The following is a 22,799-nucleotide window of genomic DNA, read 5'->3' as shown; positions in this document are numbered from 1 at the left end:
GTTACCAAGAATCTCAAATGCATCATGGCCAAAACCAAATTCAATTTCCTTCCTACTCCCATGGCTTGCTCCTGTTTGTCCCTCTATTAAAGACTATCTATTCCAAGCTAGAAGCAGAATTTTTATATGACTTGTCTGTCTCACTAAATACTGATATGTCTGAAGTCTTTTGATTTCATTGTTTTCATGTCCATAGATGATCAAAATTGAGTTCCCTGCCTCTGTTCTCTTCCAACTCTTGTGTATCCTTTCCTCTGTGGTAGGAGTTCTCTGTGCAAGAACCAGATCTGATTGTCACTCTCCTGTCTCGAAAGGAAGTTCTAAAGGCAGTGGATAATCAAGTCCAAATTAAACCTAGAATTCAAGGTCCCCACTACCGTAACTGTAACCACATTCTTTCAGAGCCTAATTTCTTACCACTCCATTGACAACAGGGGATGGTCCAGCCCCAACAAACTGCATTCTAGCCCTGTATGTGTCATACACTTTCTTTTTCTACCTGGTAAAATCCAATTAGAATGTCAAGGCTCAGCTCAAAGGGCTTTTGTGAAGCACAGTTACACTTGGCCCCTAAGCAGAATTAATCACTATGTTCTGTGCCTCCATAGCCCTTTACTTACAGTTCTACTATACCACCTTATAATACAGTGGTTTTATGTTAGTCACTGAGCTTCAGGAATCCATGCTCTAGTGGGGTGAACAATATCTTATCTATTTGTTGGCCTGTCATCCATCCACCTATCCATCCACACATCCATCCATCCATCCACACAGCCATCCTTCCTTCCTTCCTTCCATTAATCTGGCTAGAATTTTGAGACTACCATGCTTAAGATCCCTTCCAGTGCTAATATTCTATGATTTTGAATATTATGTAACTTCTATACATAGAGAAAATAGTATAAGTTACAGGTTAAGTACATGATACAAGCATCCTGTATCATTCATGTCTTGATCATTATTAAATTTCCAGCACTCAATAACTCAGTAGGTGCTTAATAAATGTGTTGAACGAACAAATGAGTTAATTCCTAGAAACTGATGGAAGATTGACTTAGGTATAGGAACAGCGGAAAACAAATCTCTCAATTTTTATAAAATTAGTTACTTGAAATAATTGTACTGAACCGAACTTTTGTAGCAGTTGAAATTACCTTGTTAACTGCTACAGATAATTATCAGTTATGTATATTACGTGCAGTGTCCTCTACTCCACAAAGCATTTGCTGAACAGCACAAAGCAGCACACACAGGCATGCTTAGAGCACTGAGGTCCTAGCAGCCGCAGGTTAGCCGTCCTATAGGAACATAGCCCTTGAGTCTGTAGCCTGAGCCCTTTTCTGCTGGGACCAAGGCTGGCGCTCACCTGTCCTGACCAGGCAATGCACTAGCAGCAGCCTCTGGGCTTAAATTGTTGACTTCCAACTTCGCCCTTCCCTTCCTTCTGCAATAACTGCCAGTCCTTTCCTCAATTTTTACTTTTCATCTGCTTGTGTACATTACCCCATTTTCACCTACATTCCAATCCTATCACCAGAAAACATAAATGAGTGAAAAGTGGGTGAATGTTCTCCTAGATCGGAGCCAATATCCTAAACTTCTTCAAATTTTCCACATAGGACCAAATTAGATACCAACCATGATGTTCGCAATGCTCTTTTCTTTTAGATGAATAAAACTGGCTTAAATGACAGTAACTGATGTCACAAACACCAGGGTTTGCTTTAAAGTCTTTATTGTCCTGAATATAAAAGACAGAAGTCCTCTAGGATATAACAGAGTTCTTTATGTGGAAACATTGTCTTTTTACAAGTGAAAAAATAAATACCTCTTGGAATAAAGGCTTATATGCTAATATGTGCCATAAAAAAGTAGAGTTTTAATATTTGACAAAATGTCTGTGCAAAGAAACAAATGCATAAACACATTACTGCTACATTAAGGCAATATGAAAGTATCCTCAGAAATCTCCGTAAAGTGACAGTGTAGGTTTCTAGCTCTGACTTAGCTAGTATTGCACCCAATAAGGTCATCTAGGTTTCCCAACGTCCTAGAAAACCAACAAGCTTACCAGAGTCCAAAAATGCCCAAGTGGGAGTGGAAAACATGATTGAGAACACAGAAAGAAGCAACTCCAAAAGCCCTCTAAAATACATAGAGGGGACAAGCAAAAGTGAATACTTAAGCATTTACAAAAAAAAGAAAAAACATGTATACAATATCTAGCATACCTACAATAAGGCTGCAGAAGGCTTGATAGCTCAAGCACGAGAGCGCCCACTGGGCAAAGCTGGAGTAGAATGCTCGGGGGAATTGAAGGACCACCCTAGTCTGTACACCACTACGCTGCATCTCAGCAAGCAATGCTCTCCATTCCCAAGGAACATGCTCTCCCTTTTTAGTCTTAAAATAAAACATTCCACTAACTCAAAAGGCCCAAGGAGTGCTTGACGACTCCACAGAAATCTTATAAACCAAATTGGTAGCATTTTATAACTGAATGGCTTGGGCGGGGTGAGGAGGGTAAGGAGAGGGGGAGAAAAAAGGACTAGGAAGCCACCCACATCGTGTTATCTGTTTTCCGTTAGCCAGACTGGTTTAAATTTGACAACTTTGTTGTCAACTTTCTGAAAGTCACAGAATTGATTTCTAAATCTGTTTGCCTTCCAATCATTCTTGAACAAGGTATAAAAACAGAAATGACGTTAAAACAACGACTATTTCATTAAGAAAAATTTTTCTATTAAAAATGCTCCGAGCTCCATGACTGTACAAAAAGAACCAAGAAAATTCTTAAAACTAACTCTTATAAAATTTGCTGCAGGTAGGAAACTTACCTTGGGATACATTAAGGAGACTTACACTATTTCCTAAAAGGTACCCACTTTTTGGCTGTGCTGCCACTTAACTGACATCAAAGATTTTACTTATTCCTTTACTTGATCATAAAAAGAATGCAAGACTAAGGAATGTGTCTGCGTCCCAGAGCTCTTCCTGGTTCCCACCACTGGAGGTGCTGATTCTACACGTGGTATGTTTTGGAAGTGAGGAGTAGTTGTTTTCTTTTTATTCTTCCTTTTTTTTTGTTTAACGTTGTATGGCAGATGGGTATTGAAGTATTTATCTTCTCCACAATCTATCAGTTTTACAGTTTATGATAGTGCAGTTCACAGAAACATGGCATGTCCAGTAAGTGCACAGCAGATCAGATGACAGTGAGGTTGAGAAGACTGGTGTGCGTTGGAAGATAGACATGCTGAACATGTTCCACCCGCGACCTGCAGACCGGACACAACTGGAAAAGAGAAGCCGACAGGACCTGTTAGCACACCTTCGAGGATCTGTGTCTTCAGCGTCCACTCAGGGTACCTATTACATTCTGTTTTCTAAACAAGGTGTGGTCACAATTATTTTTAGCTTTCAGCTGGTAGAGATCATTGCTTTCTAATGGGTTTAAAAGTTCATGCTTTGCAAGGGATTAAAAATGAATATTATGAAAAAGTATAAACTGAAGGAAATTAATTGGGTTGTTAAGTCAAACTCTAAACAAGGCACAATGAGTAAGTGATTCCTAAAGACTGTGGGCCCTACGGGGGCAGATTATGACCCCTCAGATAGGGATGCCAGAGACACTTCCAGAGACTGTGTGTCCTTGGCTCAGCTGGCTGACTCAGGCCAGCATCACTGGGTTGATGCCACGTGGCCAGAGAGCATAGCTCTGCTCCACGTCACAGGTCACAGCTCCACATCCCTGGCTGGCTTCTCAACAAGCCCGTCCCTTGCTCAGCCATAAGGGGAGCCTTAGGCACGAGGGTCAGACTACGTGGGCAGAAAAAGGCAAATCCACAACTGCTAGTGGGGGAATAACTCATCGCAGTAGCATCCTGTTGGCTCATTATGTAGCCCTAAAAAGAGCTCTGAAATTAGTAGTATTAGATGTTTTTTCGGGCTAATTTTACATAAAACCATGATGACATTTAGCAAACAGTTCTGAGAAGCGAAAACAAATTAAAAAATTATTGTAAGAGGAAATGTAAGGTGCAAGAAAGGAAAAAATATTACATATGAGTTGCTTTTTTTGGTATTAATATTAAAATTAGTATGACTTGCTAAGTGAGAGCTGACCCAAGGGGCCCCTTAGAGGCAATGCACAGTAAAAAAAAGGAAATTAATCACAAGTAATCACCGAGTAAACAACCACCGCGGATAACTGAGAGTTAACTATAACCCCAAACTCTAAGTATTCTTTCCCAGATATTTTAAGTAAATAATAAAGACCATCCTCCTAAGTGTCAGAAACCAGATATTTTAAGTAAATAATAAAGACCATCCTCCTAAGTGTCAGAAAATGGGCAGCAACAGGAAATGGAAGAGGAAGTCCTGAACCAGCCCTCAGGAGGCCTGGATTCTAGTTCTCGGCTCAGCCACCAGCTAGATGCATTACCTTGCGAATCTGAGCCTCGTTTCCAGAACTTGAAAAAAGTCTATGATTTAGAGCAATTACACTGTTGAAAATGGTACGCTAATCCAAAATGCTTCCAAGGGGCAATACCGTTTGAGTCACCAAATACAAAGGCCCTTTCCAGGTGGAGATGGACATTCTTCGTTTGTGCATGAGGGAGCCAGCACCTGGCACAGAGCAGGCACCCATTCACCATGAACCGGAGGGAGAAGGGAGCCTGCCGGGGAGCAGCAGGCCAGCGGGCACCCCTCACCTGGAGCTGGGCGGCGCATCGCTCACAGCACACGGTGTGGCCGCAGGGACAGAAGGTGGAGTTGATCTCCTCCTCGCAACACACCATGCACAGCATGGCTTCCTTCAGCTTGCGCAGCTTCTCCTGGAGCACTCGGGTCTGCTGGCAGCTGAGGCCCTCACAGCTACTGCAGTTCATGCTGCTCTCCGAGGACTTCAGGGGAGAGTTTGGGGGGCTGGGGTCGCTTCTCGGAACAAGGTCCACAACGCCAGCATTGTACAGAGCCCTCCTGGCGTGGTCATAGACCTCCTTTGATGTTCTTTTAATATCGAAGACATACTTCTTGCCAAGGTTAATGTTTTCATTCAGAAACAGAGAGGCCAAGTGGCCCTTCAAGTCTCGGCTATACTGCATCATGACGGCACTGGTCACCGTGTCACACCTGCGGGGAGAGATTGAACATCCACCTCAAGCCCGGGCACTCCCACGACTCAGACCTTCCCACACTGCGTGAATAAGAATATCCGTGCCAGCAGACATTTAATTTTCTTATCTGCACACCAGAAGGTAAATTCTTCCAGTTTTATACGTGATAGATATTCCAATGATTCTACCTCTATGTTTCTCATCCGAGAAAGCCGCCGTTAACGTAGAGGACAGTGAATGTGCTCCTTCACCCCCGGGGACATGAGCTACCGTCCGAAGAGCTTGTGGCAAGGGAAACGGCATTTTTCTTTGAAATCTTGGCTTTATATTAAAAATTTCTACAAATTTTGCATTCTGCTCCACAATTTGTGTGTCTATTTTAACATAAAAAGGTTAAGGTTGGGGCCAGCCCAGTGGCGTAGTGGTTAAGTACAGCATGCTCTGCCTCAGTGACCCGGCAGGTTCGGATCCTGGGCGCAGACCTACACCACTCATCAGCCACGCTGTGGTGGTGACCCACATACAAAGTGGAGGAAAACTGGCACAGATGTTAGCTCAGGGCGAATCTTCCTCAAGCAAAAAGAGGAAGATTGGCAACAGGTGTTAGCTCAGGGCAACTATTCCTCAACAACAACAACGAAGGTTAAGGTTGCCTGCCAATTAAATTTCTTAGATTTAATTTTCCAAATATTTGAGTCCAATCACAATTCTACTTTAAAACACCCTCTGAAAGGAGGGTATCAATATTGTTATTAAGAGATCCTCCCTACGTGGTGAGGATTCAGGATAACAGCTCTCCCAGAAAGGAAAGATGACTTATGTCACCCAGCTGGAAAAGGGCAAAAGCAATGAGATAACCACTCGGTTATCTCAGTGAGTTGAGGGAATAAGGTAAAAGGGGGAAACAGCTGGATACGTCTGTGCAGCTCACACACACGTACTTTCTGTGGGAAAAGCAAGACCATGCTGATAAGGACTCCATCACTATGCCAGAAACAAAACGTTTGAAAGCAGCTGATTTCTTAAATTCCGTACAAGATTCACTGACACAACGATACCACAAACTGTCGGAGCCTTGTTGTCACCTGGAAACCTTAGAGCTCTGGACGGATGCTAAGGTTACGGGGTAAACAGCGGTACATGCCTGTAGAAAGCGTGTGTCTCAGTTATTGCTCTGTAGAGCCCGCTGGCTGCCCTGGTGCTGATCATCTTAAACAAGAGCACGATGCTGTTCCCAGACTCCTTGGTGACAGTCAAGTACACGTTCTTTCCTGACTGGGTGGCCATCTGCACCACAGGGTAAGCTATCCTGAAAGACGGAAAGAGAAAAGTGAGCAAGCCCAGAAGGAAAGATCTGTCACTTCTCATGTGCTCATGACCCAACAGTAAAATCAGATGCTCGGTTTGGGACTATCACATAAACACTCTGCCCTCTAGTTATAAAGGCACATTGAAAAGCAGTTGTGGGTAAGTGCAGAGAGGTGGGGGAGCAAGTTTTGGGTGTGTGTATCGGTGAAAATGAGATTTGTATAGCAGTGAACGACCTATTTGAAAAATATTAACTCTGCCACATCAGTATACTTGAGTTAGCATTTAAAAAAAATAATTAAATGGTTATCAAAGCCTGAATAAAATTAACGTATGTAGCAAAATGAGACACTGTATTCCTAAAGGATGACTGTTTAGTAAAACCCTCTCCATTTTCTATTTTCATGATCAGAGCCACAAAAGTATACACACACTTAAGTCTAAAAAAATCTAAGACTTGGGTTACCTATTAATTGGGCTAAAGTCATCTTTACAAATTGAGATTCCTTCAGGTCCAACCCCAATGAGGAGTTTCTGCCCTTCGCTGTCCCTCACAGAATGCCATTCTACGCCATAGTTTTCCATTGCCGACACAATCTGCAAAACTTGGTATTCAGCCGAAGCCTGGCTGGTCCCCTCCAACTCCTTATGCTTTGCAACAATGCTGCAGGACATCAAAAGGGCAGAGAGGTATACAGAGAGATTAACTTAAGCAGTCTTTAGCGATAAATCACTTTCACTAGTGAATTATACTGACACTGTCATTTATGAATCACAAAAACTTAAAGCTATATATTATTGATGTTTCATTTATTTAGCAAACTTACTGTAAAATACTTCTAACACATGGTTCAAGGTCTCAACTACTAAATATTCTGTAGAAAAAACTTTGGGGGATGCTGGATGGGGACGAATTGGAAGAATTATGGAAAATCTCTAAACATATACATAAAAAATTTAAATGTAGGAAGTTTCCATGCATTTGTCTACATTTACTTTATGAAAGATTCATTGTAACATAGCATTATAAGGGACTGATTAAATCACTTGCAACCGAAAAAAATACAGGATTAATTTATTTATTGTGGCGGACGGCCTCCAACACAGTCCTTAAAGATCCCCACCTCCCGGTGCTCATGCCCTTGTGTAATTTCCTCAAGTGTGGGCTTGATTAATGACTTGCTTCTAATGAACAGAATACGGCAGAAGTGATAAGATGCCACTCACTTCTGATAAGTTATAATCTCTCTTGCTCTGACTTGGATTGTCTGCCCTGGGTGGAGCCAACTACCACATTATAAAACAGCCCCTGGGAGAGGCCCATATGGTGAGGGACTGAGGCCTGCCAGCAAGTCACATGAATCAACCTGGAGGGGGATCTCTCCCTCAGTTGAGCGTTCAGATGAGACCAAACTCCACCAACCGAGAGACCTTGAGCCAGAGAACCCAGCCAAGTCAAGGCCAGCTTTCTGACCCACAGAACCGTGAGATAATGTTTGCTGTTTTAAGGCACTAAGTTGCGGGGTAACTTGTTACCCAGGAATAGATAACTAAAACACCTATGTTAGGCCTCTTGGTTTAATACTTGCTTGATGAAGAAAATACTAATATACATGACTGACTTTATTTTAGGAGATTTGCTTTCTTAAAAGGTCAGAGATTTTTAAAATTCCCGTTATATAGCACTTCATATAAGGGCATTTATTGGTGTGGATTATGTTTTGTGTTTATCAGTTTCTCAGATACAAGGCTTAAGTAACTTTTGAAAATAATTGGTTAAATTGGGCAATGGCCTAGTCTTAACCTCACAAATTATCTGCATATACCATAGATTCATTTTCTTCTGGAAATTCTTATAAATTTGAATAAATCTATGAATATAAACACTAGCCTTAATCACAGCCTCACCTGTTCAAGGTGGCACTGGAGAGCTCCTTTGCACACAGCTCCTCGTAGCTGTATTTGGCGGTGTTCTGATTGTAGTCTCCAAACTTGGTCTGGGCCAGGAGGGCGCTGAGTTCCACTGCTTGCTCTGGGGAACACTGGAGGTGGCCTGCCAGGAGGGCCTCCTTGATGTGCAAGAAAAAGATATGCCTGCAAAGCAACGTGAGAATGAGATTATGCTGGGGGACTAACTTGGTGTCACACTCAACCTGCTTAGCAATTTCACAATCCCTTTTAAGGAAGGAGAGCAAAGCAATTTAAAAAGCCACCATGAAAACCCTCATCATTAAAGAAACCTTTTTATCATGTGTATTAAATCAAAATAAGTCTGAGCACTAAGTTTCCCTGGAATAAAAAGTGTAACCCAAACAAAACAAATCTAATTAAGACAAGTTCAGTAACATTCAAGTTACAAAATGTAAAATACTTACACACAAGTTTTTGCATTATAATTTTTTAAAAGAAATTATCCGAATCAGAAAAACTTTATCTTGAAGTGGAGTTGATGTCTTCAGATCCTCACCTTTATTCAAATGACCCCCAAATCTCTAGTCTTAGCCCAAACTTCTAAGAATCATATTCAAATGTACAACTGCCCATCGACTTCTCCACTTGGATGTTCTTCAGTGGCCCAATTTCAGCTCGTTCAAAACCAAACTCACTGTCTTCCTTCCCAAACCCACTTTTTCTCCCAGTGGAAAACACAGACTCACTTTTGACTCTGAATCTTATTTCCACCTACTTTCCGTCTCTGAAAACTTTTTAAATCCAGTTCCATTCTTCCCACTTTTACCTCCTCTGCCCTACTTGCAGCTCTCAACTGTCAGAGAATTTACAATATCCTCTAAGCTGATCTCTCTTCTAGACTCTGTGCTAATCCGCCCGCCCAGCTGCTTGCTTCTGGTATGAACTTGCCATTTCTCTGCTCAAAATCCTTCAAAGGATTCCCCACCACTTGCCGAGGAAGCACACTGTTAGCACGAACCCAGGATACTCCATCGTCTGGCCTCGGCTTTCCAGCCACATCTCCTGTCACTCCCTCCAGCCACTGCGCCCCAGGAAAAGGATAATTCCTTTCTGGAATAACCAAGCACATTATGCTCTGGAGTCTCTGGTCTCGCTGCTCCCTCTGTCCTGAAGGCCATTCTTTCTGTCCCCTCATTAGATACCGTTTCATCTATATCACATGCAAACTATTTACTCCTCTATTATAGTATTTGACATATTCTAACTTCTAGTACAGTTAGCTGCATGTAAGCTGACTTAAGTGTCTCTAACATCAGAGAGTGCTATAAATGTACGTAAAATGTACTGCATACATTTATTATTTATAATAGTTTATATTCCCACCTTAGTTTCATTCCATTTAAGCCCATCCTAATTGCATACAATCCTATATTCTACATACTCTAAAAGGTAAGTCACACTTAGAAACTCCTAGGAAACTTCAGATACTGTTGCCTGCTAATCCGAATTGTCTAAGGCTCTCAAGAGACCATCTAAACTGCCACAGACAGATCGGGCTAGGTTATAAAATTTGTCTCTAGCAAATGTAGAGGTATAACCTTCCTTTGATGATTTGTTATTGCCTCTCAAACACGCTTAAACGCCACAATATTCCTTCCATTAACAAATGAGTTATGACCATGGGTGAAGCTCTGAAGAGAGCTCATAAGTCCAGCTCCCCACTTCAGCTGGATACCCTTAGTCCCGGCCTTACCACTGCATTTATTTATACACTAGTCTTGTGTCTGGCATTCCAGGCATAGGGGATAATATGAGCAATGTAAGAAGAGGAAGCAGGAGAAAGTGAGGCTAGAAATACAAGGAGGGGCTCCACTGAGAGTCTCAGAATGTCAGGCTGACAAGAGCCATTAATCTTCCTTTAAGAAATGTTTAAATTCAATGTTTCGTGCCTTCTAAAATAAGGAAATATTTAAAATTATCAAACCACCAAATACTGTAGTTTTTTCTTTATTCGAAGCCCCTGTGAAGAAATCACAGTAAGAATGCATAATAGCACTGAAAGAAGATAAGCATGGTTTTTATTAACTCAAACATCTGCTAGTCTTTAAAGTATTTTTGACATACTGCTAAACTGAGAAGGGGGGTCCCTACTGGGGCAAAGAAATAATCACAAAAATAACTTCTTTTAAAATAGCTATCCCAGGGCCAGCCCCGTGGCTTAGCAGTTAAGTGCGCGTGCTCCGCTACTGGCGGCCCGAGGTTCGGATCCCGGGCGCGCACCGACGTGCTGCTTCTCCGGCCATGCTGAGGCCACATCCCACATACAGCAACTAGAAGGATGTGCAGCTATGACATACAACTATCTACTGGGGCCTTGGGGCGAAAAAAAAAAAGGAGGAGGATTGGCAATATATGTTAGCTCAGAGCCGGTCTTCCTCAGCAAAAAGAGGAGGATTAGCATGGATGTTAGCTCAGGGCTGATCTTCCTCAAAAAAAAAAAAAAGCTATCTGAGGACTGAGGTCTAGCATTCCCATAAAATCCTGTTGTCATAACACAGCTTCAGCCCCCAAAAGGCTTTTCGATGACCACTTGGTAAACTTCCTCATGTTTAATGTGTCTCTGTCTCTGTATTCATCAGGGGGCACGTTAGTACGAAATGAAAATTTGAATAGATGCTTACATCAAAGAAGAAATTATGTGCTGCAAGATTTTAAGTTACAATCTAAGTCTTCTCAATTTAAGTATTGCTTAAGTGAAAATGTCTTCCATCTTACTTCCCAAGCATCAAATTAGAGACTAGTTTCTGCTTTATCAAGGAATAAGTACAGCCTGCAAAAGAAGAATATTAAAATCTATCCAATTTCTTTTTCCAAACTATCCACGCCTACTTCTGGAGAGACAGCTGCCAAAATCAAAGGCAAAGAAGCAGTAACAGAATATGAACAGGTGGTCAGCAGCCTGAGTTGTAATGCTGATCCTTTCTCACATGTGGGTCAGAATTTAAGAGAAGGGCTGGGCGGACATTTGGCCTTTTCTACATACTCCACATTCTCGGCTGGACCGCAATCCATACCCTGCAAGCAGAAAAGTCCTCCTCCTTACTGTTTACATCAACCTTCTGATCGGGCCCTTCCTGCGTTTTGCAGTTTCCTGGCCATAAAGCAGTCTTTTCATTTCAAGTCAACAAGTATTTGTCGGGCCTTGCCTCTGTGCCAAGACCTGCGCTGGGGGTACAGTGTGAACATGTCTGATAGTTTCTTTTAAGATGGAACTTACAGCCTTTTATCTTGAAGGAACACGTCCTATCAAAGCAACTCCAGCCACAAACTGGCTTTTGGGTGACACGTTTATGCTCTCCAGGAGAGGAGCACAATGGAGAAGTGACAGCGAGCCATCAGCAGACTCTATTTAACATACTCTTTCCAAGACGGTGGATGGCAGAGTGTGGAGACACATTTCCAACAAGGAATCCAATGATGGCTCAATACTTACGGGTAGATTTGAAACAAGTATTTTCTCCTATTAATTTCTCTCAAACTATCTGGCCTATGACCGTCTTGCTCATGGAGTTTAACTCCATCCCTTAAAGTGGGTGAAAGGTTACCAATAACATCAAAACAAGCAGATGTGGTCAAAGAAGTCATGTCTGCAGTGAAAAGTTTTTTTTTTTTTTTTAACTAACGATCAAAAGTGGTTGACGCATCTAATTCAATTTAGGAATCACAAACAGAAAGAAAGTCTTTGAAAAAAACCTGTTTTCTTTGTCTTGAGCAAATGTCTGTGAATATGTACTATAGACATAAGCTCAAACTGCATTTTCTAAACACTGTTCTGGTTATACCTTGAAATTCATGATTCTTCAAGTTTTACCCAGTTACTAAGAAAAGGGATATTCTCAATATATGGATCACATTTGGGGGCCCAAAGTGAAACATTCTGGCTAACTCCTGTCTTTGCATCACAGGTACAAATGAATTCAAACTGACTATAGCATTATGGAAGATTAAAATAAAATAGAATGAATATAAGGATATGCCAAATTTTAACTTTAAAAACAGCATCACACACTCTTAATATATTTTGGTTTCACAGTACTTCAAATTTCCTCTATTTTTAAAATTAATTCCTTTCCATAGCTTTAAGGAATGAAGTTAAGTCATTTATCTTTTACGAGTTGTAATCAGAGAATTCTCCTCTCAACACTGGCTTGTCTCATAAAGAAATCATCTGATATAATCAAAGCAGAACTTTCTGCAAGCCAACTGGGAGCTGTGGATCCGCTATCACGGACAGTTACTCTCAATTACTGCCCTCCAGTTATCTTCCCAGTTACATCATTTTGAAGAGCATTTCATGACACAAAAGTAAAATAACTATATCCATATTCACTATTAAACTCAGAATTTAAGTAATTAACCTAAAACATCTTTAAAATGGCTAAGTAGCTTTTTTTTGAAACTCTCAGGTCCCTATAATCGAACTGTATTTCTCCCCCAAAGACCTGACTGAACCTGGCCATCGTCAGTAATGGCTGGTTTGTTCCTCACCTGGTTAGACCCCCACTGAGATCACCGGTATGCTGCCTCAATCCAATGAGTCATTTAACCACATCAGGGGTGTGTGTGTGTGTGTGTGTGTGTGTGTGTGTGTGTGTGTGTGAGAGAGAGATGTATTTATGTATGTATTTTATTTATTTATTTGATTGATTGATTGATTGGAAGATCAGGCCTGAGCTAACATCCATGCCAATCCTCCTCTTTTTGCTGAGGAAGACCGGCCCTGTGCTAACATCTATTGCCAATGCTCCTCCTTTTTTCCCCAAAGCCCCAGTAGATAGTTGTACGCCATAGCTGTACATCCCTCTAGTTGCTGTATGTGGGACGCCACCTCAGCACGGCTGGACAAGCAGTGGGTCGGTGCACACCCAGGATCCGAACCTGGGCCGCCAGTAGTGGAGCGCGCGCACTTAACCACTAAGCCATGGGGCTGGCCCCCACATCAGTTTATTTTAAACCAAACTCTGACTGCCAAGTTATATTTAAAAACTATCAAATCAAAACAGAATTGCTATAAGAGTTTTTTAGTTTTGTATCTTAAATTCCAGAAACAAAAATCAGCTCAAGATAGATCATAGGCCTAAACGCAATAGCTAAAACCATAGTTTTTTTTGCTGAGGAAGATTCACCCTGAGCTAATGTCTGCTGCCAATCTTCCTCTTTTTGTGTGTGAGCCGCCACCACCACATGGCCACTGATGAGTGGTGTAGGTCCACGTCCAATCTGCTTTATGATTGGGCCAGCCCCCATGGTGCAGAACCAAACCTGGGCTGCCAAAGCGGAGTGTGCCAAACTTAACCACTAGGCCACTGGGGCTGGCCCAACCATAAAGCTTTTAAAATGAAACAGAGGAGAGTCTCTTTATGACTTGGCAGTAGGTAAAGGTTTCTCAGGACAAAGTCAGCAAAAACCATAAGAGAAAAAAAAAATGAATAAATTAGACTTTGCCAAAATTAAAAATTTCTACTCCTTGAAAGGCATCAAGAAAACAGGCAAGCCACAGGTGAAAATATACTTACAAAACATATATCTCACAAAGGACTAGCATCTAGGATATATAAAGAATTTGTACAACTCAAAGCTATAGGCAACAGGGGCCGGCCCCGTGGCTTAGCAGTTAAGTGTGCGCGCTCCACTACTGGCAGCCCGGGGTTTGGATCCCGGGTGCACACCGATGCACCGCTTCTCCAGCCATGCTGAGGCCGCGTCCCACATACAGCAACTAGAAGGATGTGCAACTATGACATACGACTATCTACTGGGGCTTTGGGGGAAAAAAAAAAAGAAGGAGGATTGGCAATAGATGTTAGCTCATAGCCGGTCTTCCTTGGCAAAAAGAGGAGGATTAGCATGGATGTTAGTTCAGGGATGATCTTCCTCAAAAAAAAAAAAAAAAAATTAAGGCAACAAGTCAATAAAAATCGGTAAATGACTTGAATAGATATTTCACAAAAGATGTACAAAAGGCCAATAAACACATGAAAAAGTATTTAACATTATTAATCCATAGAGACATGCAAATTAAAACTACAACACACCCACCAGAAGGCTGGCAGAGATGTGGTGGAACTGACTCTCATACATTCTCGATGGGAGTACAGAATGGTGCAACTGCTTTGGGAAAAGGTATGGCAGTTACTTATAAAACTAAATGATTATCTCTTCTATCATGCAGCTATTCCATTCTTAGCTATTTACTCAAGAGAAATGAAAACACATGTCTACAAAAAAGACATGTACTAGAATCTTCATAGCAGCTTTATTCATAATAGCTGGAAAACAGGTGTTCACCAATAGGAGTATGGATAAATAAACAGTAGTACATTCATACAAGAGAATACTCTCCAGCAATAAAAAGGAACGAGCCACTGATATATACAATGATATGGTGGATCTCAAAAAATCTATGATGAACAAAAGAAGCCAGACACAAGAGTATACATTGCATGATTCCATCTATACGAAGTAGAACAGGCATAACTAATAGATGGTGGAAAAACAAGCAACCCTGGTTGCCTAGTGGGGCGGGTGGGGGTGGGGGTGGGGAGGGAGGGCGGGATCTGTGTGCAGAAGGGCATGAGGAACTTTCTGGAGTAACGGTAATATTCTAAATCTTGATAAGGGTTCTGTTTAAACAGCCACATCCATTTGTCAAAACTCATTAAATGGTATAATTAGGATTTATGCATTTCATCATGTGTAAATTTTATGTCAAAAGAAAAAAAGAACTGTAGGCAAATATCAAGTTCTAGTTAATGGAATGCACACTGAAGTATTTAGGGGGAAGTATACTCACACACAACTTATTTCGAAAAGCATCAAAAAGATAGATTGATAGATAGGTAGAGGGATCAATAAATGGATAAATATGTGATAAGGCAAGTAAACTGTTACTATAGGTGGAGGTATTGGATGTTCACTGTAAAAACCTTCAGCTTTTCTGTATGAACGAAAATTTTCATAGTAAGAGGTTGAGCAAATACTACTAGTGAAAATCCCTTAGGGGTCAAGGTTCAGAATTCAAACGAAGAGCTGTACTTAAAATGAACCATCAACTCTACTACATTTCACAGAGGGCTTGCAATTGAGAAAGCTGTCACGGCCAAATAATTACCAAGTCAAGTCTCTATTCAGGCTTAAGGAGATCCTTCTCAAAGCCCAAAATGCAAAATGGGAATCACCGAGAAATTTTTGTTCCTCCTCAGGCTCCAAAGCAGTTAAAAGATTTGGAGGGTAAGGGTAAGGGAAAGTCCCCATTTCAAAAGTGATTACAACCCACACCAGAATAGTACTACTTAGAAGCACAGTAAGGGCAATTCCCCATTTCAAAAGTGATGACAACCTACACCAGAAGAATACTATTACTTAGAAGCACAAAATCTGGGCTTCTAAAAAATATGATTATCCACTCATAATAGATTCCCGTCCTAGTCAAACAACAAGCGAGGCAATCCTGTAGTTCAAAAGCGTTAACTACAATCTCTTTCTCAACAGTCTAGACAGGTGGGGAGTGCTATTAAGTCTGGGACCAGGCTGCAGTGGGACACGACTAAGAGAATAAATGTACCTGGTGCCCTAGGAGCTGCACCATTGGTCATCTGAGTCTGACCGTAAGTGCCATCTAAATATTCAAATTTTATTTAAAATCACATATTCAAAAGTTCATTTTGGTTACATAACCATTTCTCAATGTTCTTCAGATACTTCATGCAAATATATACGTATCAGAAATTCAAAAAGAGCCTGAAGGGGCCCAGATGGGAGATCCGTGGCTAAAATAAACATACAATAACACAAATATCCTATATTCTGAGCAAAAAGAAAAACGTGATAAATTAGAATTCAGAAATTTAATTAATACTTGCTTCAGAAATCATATACAAGTCTGTTTTTACCTTTTTCACTTTCACGGGGCCTATTTTGTGTTTGGGCATATGGGGAAAAAAAGCAATGCGTTCTTCTACTCTTAGGCTGGTAATTGACATGAAGAACATAAATGACACCTTTATAACAGATAAATACTGCTGCCACAGCATCCCATAGAACTTATCCACACTGAATCACACAAAGGTAAGTTATATAAGCAACTTTACCAACGCTGGCAATGTTTGAAAGACTGAACATGACTACAGGCCCTAGCTAGGACCAGTGTGATTCAGCTCTGAACTGCTTTGAGATTATTACCTCTTATCTACCTATAGTTTGCATGTGGCATTTGCTTTCTGGGTTTCAATGATGCCATCTTCCCTGGATTTTCACATGTCTAAGTGATTTTTGTTGGGAGATAGGGAAAAACTGAGTTTAATAAGTACTTAGGACCTAGAAATTGGTTGAAATTAGATAAGGTGAGCCTGTAGCTTGAAAACTATCTGAACTTCATAAAAGGTCCAGGAGAGTGGAGGTTCATTTTAGATAAGAGCTAACAGCCACGGTAAACAAAAGGCCTGGGGTAGGGTGGAGAAGGAAGTATAAGGATGTCAAGCACTGAGCAAATTCTTAATGGAGAATAATCACTACAAAACATTTAATGGTGAGATTCCTTTTAGATAGTCTCAAACTTTTCAGTTTAAAGAGGCAAACTGGCAAACATTTCAAGAATTATAAGAAAATTTATATTACCAGTATTAGTTAACCCCATTGTTTATTTCCAAGTTCTTCATTCATTGATTCAATAAATATTTACACACCAGGCACTTGGGGATACAATGTTGATCAGCTCCCTGCTAGCGGAATTTAGATTATGAGAGTGGCTGACAATAAACGAATTGTCACATAAGTAAATGTAGTGTTACATGCTCATTAAATGCTATAAAGAAAAGCTACACGCTGTCTTGGGAGAGTTCAGTCTTCTGAGCAGGCCTAGAGAGGGCTTTCCTGAGGAGTGATGACCCAGCTGAGGTCTGAAGGATGGCGGGATTTAATGAAGGACGAGTCAAACTCATCACTGCTCGCATCATTGAAATTTCAATGAGACTCAACGTTCAGGATTACAGCATTTCTGTGAATGTTAGTTCCGGACTCACTGAGCCCTTGTGCTGGACTTGTTTTCTGGGAAAGAGAATTCAGGTGTTCCACGATTGCCCTTAGCAAAGACCACAGAGCTCTGCTACAATGTGGCAAAGTCAGGAGAAATAGCAAGATTTTATTGGCAGTGGATGGTGTAATTAACATCTCTGAAGAAGAAGTATATATATAATTCTCTAATCTCTGGTTTTGAAAATGTTGACAAAATCTGGTCTGAATTGCTGTGAATAACCTAGAGCCTTTGAAAGGCAAGAATTTCAAAGATCATTATTATTTCAGATCTATTTCCACAACACATTAGTTTCACTTTTAGTTTTAATCTACCGCATGGCAAACATCTGCTGAAAATACCTGCTGTCTCTGTCTCTCAAATGTGCCAGCTGAGTCTTAAATAAGACTCTCCGGTTGCTTTCGAGGCTCATTCAAGAGCAAACCTAATAATCTGGGTAGAGAACCAAATCTAAAATTAGGCCCAATCAAAGACTAGATTAACTCTTATCTACCCATTTAAACAGACACATGATATGTTTTTTCTGTCTTCAGAAAATTATATTTAGGAAAACATTAAGGAAAATAATATAGAGATGAAGCAGAGCAAAGATAAATTTATTGCTAGAAAGGATTTTAGAGACAATCTCTTCCTGGGCTTTCAGCTGAGATGAAGAGCTGGGCTCAGTCATGGAAGTCTGTATATGCCGGTAGTTGAGGCAGAGCTGGACCAAGAATGCAGGGCTCTGCCTGTCCCCATTGCTCTCCCATTACAAACCAGCCTTCCTGCCCATCATCCTCACAGCGGCCTCCCTAAACCGATTCAAACTGATACATTAACTGCCCCCCAGGTAGGCCAGCTCTACTGTGAGCAGGCTTTATCCATAATTTTACAATTACTTTAATTGTCCACAGAGGACAACTCGGCCACCACATTTCAGCACCATTTAATAAACTGTCCAGTCACTTTCAAAATACTAAATCTACCCTCATGACTTAGAGACAGTAAAAAAACCACCTCTCATCACTGGACTGAGTTTACTCACTACATAAACAGATCTATTTTATTTTCACAGCATTTTATATAAATATTTCATAACAAATAATTAAACATCAAAAAGTTTATCAACCAGCTTTATCTTGCTAACATAACATTAGGGAAAATAAGTATTTTTGTTGTATAGTATCATGCCCATAAAAACAATGTTAACTGTAACTAAACTGGACCCCGTACAACTTCTGATCCTAATTAAGAAGTACAAATGCTAATTACAAATCTCTTTATCTAATTATTAAAGCAGAATGCTATATAAACTTTAGGTGGCATTTTCTTAAAATTCTGTGTTTCAGACAACCCCACAAAAACAAGTTCAGTTCACCAACATTTTAAAAGCAAGTCAAAAGTTTAGATCCCACTAATTTTTCAATAAGATTTCAAAAAGAAATTAAAATCAATTAAAATTATCTAGTCTAACTAGACATGTGCATTCTTTAAAGTGCCATTAGGCATTAATCTCAAGAGCCAAAGTCAATTGAAAAGTAAAAAATTTGATCCCAATTCTAATTTTATGAATATTTCTTGCATGAATAAAACGGATTTGATAATAGTTATTAACTCAATTACAGGAAAGCACAAAGACCATCTAGTAGCAAATTTCAAAGTCTGTAAGCACTCATAATACAAATGTATTATACTATGATGACTGCAGCCATTGTTTAAATGATGTATTTGGTCCTCCATGCTTCTGCAGATTTAAAAAATAAATTTGTGTCATCAAAATAAATTTGTATCTGGAAGCCCTGAAATGACTGCAAATTATGATAAAACTACACAGTGAAGATTCCACTATATTGTGTAATATACATTTTTTCTCTTACTCAACTGCAAGTTATCACACTGAAATGCAAAGTGAAAACTTTCACAAATCAGCTTTAAGTAAAAAAAACCAAAAAACCCCCCAGCCTTTTCTGATTAATATACACAGCTAAAACATCTTTAAACATGCAGTCACTTGAATATCCTGCAAGACATTTTCCAGAGCACTAAGAATTCAATTCAACACACCAACTTTCTTCAGAAACAAAATCGAACATTTCCCTCACCCTTTAAAGCTCCATAACTAGGCAGAGATTTCAAATTCAAATGAATAGTATTTCAAAATATGTTTCTAACAGTCCTTTGGCAAACAAACAAAAAATGACATGTTAAAAACTCTCCAAGGATATTGCTCACTCATCATTACTCAAAATTTTCACACACATTTTTCATGTGCGTGGCAAATTTCCAAGCCAAACAATTATGAAAAACATTAGAATTTAGATTCAAAGTTTGCTGTGTTTAAAAGTAGTTGTTTTCCTTTACTTTGACATGCCACTGTAAGACTCAGGTCTCTTGCATTTCAGCAATAAATATTAAAAACCAATTTCCTAGTTTGGCTCATCCTTGAGAAAAGTATTACAGCCAGTCCAGGGGAGAAAACATTTTCTGTCTGAAAAAAGGAAACCACATACTCCAGTTTGTCCACCACTACTGGTGGTTTTCTAGAAGTAAGGAGGTAATTTCAATCATCTGAACTCAACAATCATGTGTAACATATCTGTGGGTTGGCGTTCAGTTACACCGGCCTGAAAAAGAATTTAGCGAGTTTTCAAGAAACTTAAAAAACTTTTAAAATTCTGCATTAAGTCAGACAGAACTCTTCGCTACATACTGTAATCTGACACTAGGCTGAAGCTGTTGACCAAGTTTGAGTAACCCAAGAGGAACAGTTTCCTGCTGTTAGAACAGTGCACAATGACCGAGAGTAACACGGCTGAGGCAGAGGTTACTATCGGGCATTAGACGCTGCAATCAGGAAGTCAGTTGGGTCTGTCTTTTTTTTTTTTTTTTGCCTTGTGGCACTATCTCAAGCATTTGTAAGGATTCAACCCTGCTCTCCTATTGTTTATAAAGACAAGAAAAACCACATGAAGGGTTAGAAAACGTACCCCAGGCCAACTATGCAGCACCCTTTTCACCTCAACAAAAGGGCTGTGCCATGGAAAACTTCTAAGTTATGAACCAGCTCACTCTCTATCAAAAAAAATTTGCCTGTGAACATCTCTGGGAAGGTGCAATGGCCCTTTCTAAATGGAATCCAAGGTCTATTTGACACTGGTTTATTTTCACGTCAGTTTACCTAGTCTGCTCCTGTAAGATGAGATGAGGCTCCACGAAGAACTTGACTCGAAGTTTAAGGCGGTAAGGGGCTAGCCCATCCATCTGCTGCGAGATCCGGTTTCTCAGATTTAGCCATAAACTTTCACCTTTGCTCCCCGTAAATTGCAGTCCAAAATAATCAACTTCTATAATTCCCAAACGCCTGCACACCTAAAACACAAATGAATGCAGCATGCATGAGCAAATGGTCCGTGTTGTCAAAGCAAACTCAAGGACTTGACCTGAGTCTGATTCCTACCTACTTTTTACAAAGTTCAACGGTGTTACAATTCCTGTTGTAAGCTGGAAGAACAAAGTTCTAAGGCCCCAGGGATGCTAAACCATGAGATGCAGTATAAAGCCTTGTGCTTCCTTTAATACCCAGGACATGCCGATAGCAGTAGAGAAAAAGGACTCCTCAAAAGTAGTCTTCCAGAAAGGCTGAGGAGGGGAATCACAGGGTATTTTCCCTCTTATTCCAATCACCGGAATTCCCTCCACCAGCACAATCTGCACAGCTGATTTGGCAGCTTATTATCTGGACAATTTTTAACCATCTGGACTCCAAAAAAACAAACACATTGAGGAAACACGCCACAAGTGTCAGCTAAGCTTTACAAGAGGTTTTCCAAACATCGCAGGTCTAGGGCGTTGGAGGGCACAGCGTTTCACGTGAGACCCAATTTGCTGCCTGCCACACCAATATGCACTGTTTGGAACTGTTCTTTACTCTTAAGGAAACGCGTGCTTAAAGACAACCGAAGTGTAGGATCATCCAAACCTTCGATCCTCTCGTCGCCCGCAAATCGGGAGATGCAGGTGAATGGTCCAGTTGAGCAGCAGCAAGAGACAAGGGCCCGGGTGTCTGGCAAGCAACCCCAGGGACCTGCGACAGCCTCCAGCCACCTCATCCCGGGACGCAGGTGGCGCTGCCAGGCCCCGCGGGGACCCGACAGGCGGTATCACGCACACACCTGCGGCAGGTGTGCGGGGTCGCCTTCTTCCGGGAAAGTGCCGGGCTGGGGGGCAGGGTGGCAGGCCCGCCGGGCGCATCCTTCCCACTCCCGCCACGCGCTCCCGCCGCGCCGGGATGGGGGCCGCGCGCCCCACGCCCGCGGGGAGGAGGGGGCGCGGGCCGGACGCCTGGGGCGCGCTACCCCCGGGTCGCCGCTGCAGCGCCACCCGGCCCCTCGCAAGCGGCGCGCCTTGGCGCCCAGCACCGCCGCGAGGCCCCTCGGCCTCCGGGAAGCGGCCGGGCCCCCCCCGCCTGGCTCCTCGTCCTCACCTGGTTGAGGCAGTCCTCGCCGTTGGCTTTCGCCTCCACCTCCACCTCCATCAGCACCGCGTCCGGCCTCGTCACATAGCACAGCATGGCTGGGGCCGCCGCTGCCACCACAGCCGCCTCCTCTTTGGTGTGCGCGGGGCTGCCGCCTCGCCACCGCTCAGACCCAGCCCCGGGCTCGGCGAGGCTGGCCCTCGGGAGGCTGCAGCCCTGCAGACCCCGGCCCTGCGCCCCGCGGCCGCCGCGCCCTCCCCGCTACCCCCTCGCCAGTCCGCCCGCCGGCTCTCCAGCTCTCCGCGGCGGCGCCGCACTCCGACAGCCCGACTGCCTGCGCCGCGACAGGACTCCTCGGATATAGCGGCCCCGCCCCCTTCGGCTGCGGCCCCCGCCAATCACGGCCGCCTCGTCCCGCCTCCGCCGCCCCGGCAGCCAATAGCAGCGCCCGCTCGGCCGCGGCCGGACCTCCCAGCGCCGGCTGAGTGCCCCGGGCCGCCCGGGGAGGTGGCAGCTTGCGGGCACCGAGTGCCGCGGGAGGAGGGAGGCCCCGGCACGCAGCCGCTGCCTCTGCCCGCTGCGCGACGCTGCACGGAGCCAGCGACCGCCCGCGGCTCCCAGGCGGGGACGCCTTTCTGTCGGGCTTGAATTTACAACGATTAAACGCCTCCAAGCTGCCGCTGTTCTTCAGAAGCCTTGGGTCGCTCCAGAAGCGCCTTTCGGGAGGTGAAAGCAAAAAGGAAAGGGAGCAAAGTCTAAGGAAAAGTATTTTCCCCTGGGGTTTGCCATGGTGGGTTGTTGGGAGGCGGAGCGGTTGTTCCTCATTTTAGATCTCGTCATTGAAAAAACAAAATCTGAGTATAAAAGTTTTTGCAGTTGACCAGTAAGCCAGGGAGCTGGGTCTAGTTCTTCTATA

General features: G+C 42.3%; 1 protein-coding gene across 1 annotated transcript; it reads right to left on the bottom strand.

The window, feature by feature from the left end:
• Positions 1 to 1,718: 1,718 nt before the first annotated feature.
• MYLIP (myosin regulatory light chain interacting protein) lies at positions 1,719 to 22,128 on the bottom strand. The gene is made up of 7 exons (XM_004432100.3): positions 21,893 to 22,128; positions 20,588 to 20,778; positions 8,337 to 8,522; positions 6,895 to 7,092; positions 6,265 to 6,429; positions 4,716 to 5,136; positions 1,719 to 3,295 (listed from the first exon to the last, which is right to left on the bottom strand). The coding sequence occupies exons 1-7, from the start codon at positions 21,977 to 21,979 to the stop codon at positions 3,206 to 3,208; spliced, it is 1,338 nt and encodes a 445-aa protein (XP_004432157.1). The 5' UTR covers positions 21,980 to 22,128; the 3' UTR covers positions 1,719 to 3,205.
• Positions 22,129 to 22,799: the final 671 nt, after the last annotated feature.

The sequence above is a fragment of the Ceratotherium simum genome, chromosome 13 (assembly GCF_057802395.1).
Source record: "Ceratotherium simum simum isolate JZ-2026a chromosome 13, ASM5780239v1, whole genome shotgun sequence".
In the NCBI taxonomy this organism is placed as follows: domain Eukaryota; kingdom Metazoa; phylum Chordata; class Mammalia; order Perissodactyla; family Rhinocerotidae; genus Ceratotherium; species Ceratotherium simum.
The sequence above is the reverse complement of the archived record's forward strand: the minus strand, read 5'-3'. Positions and strand labels throughout refer to the sequence as shown.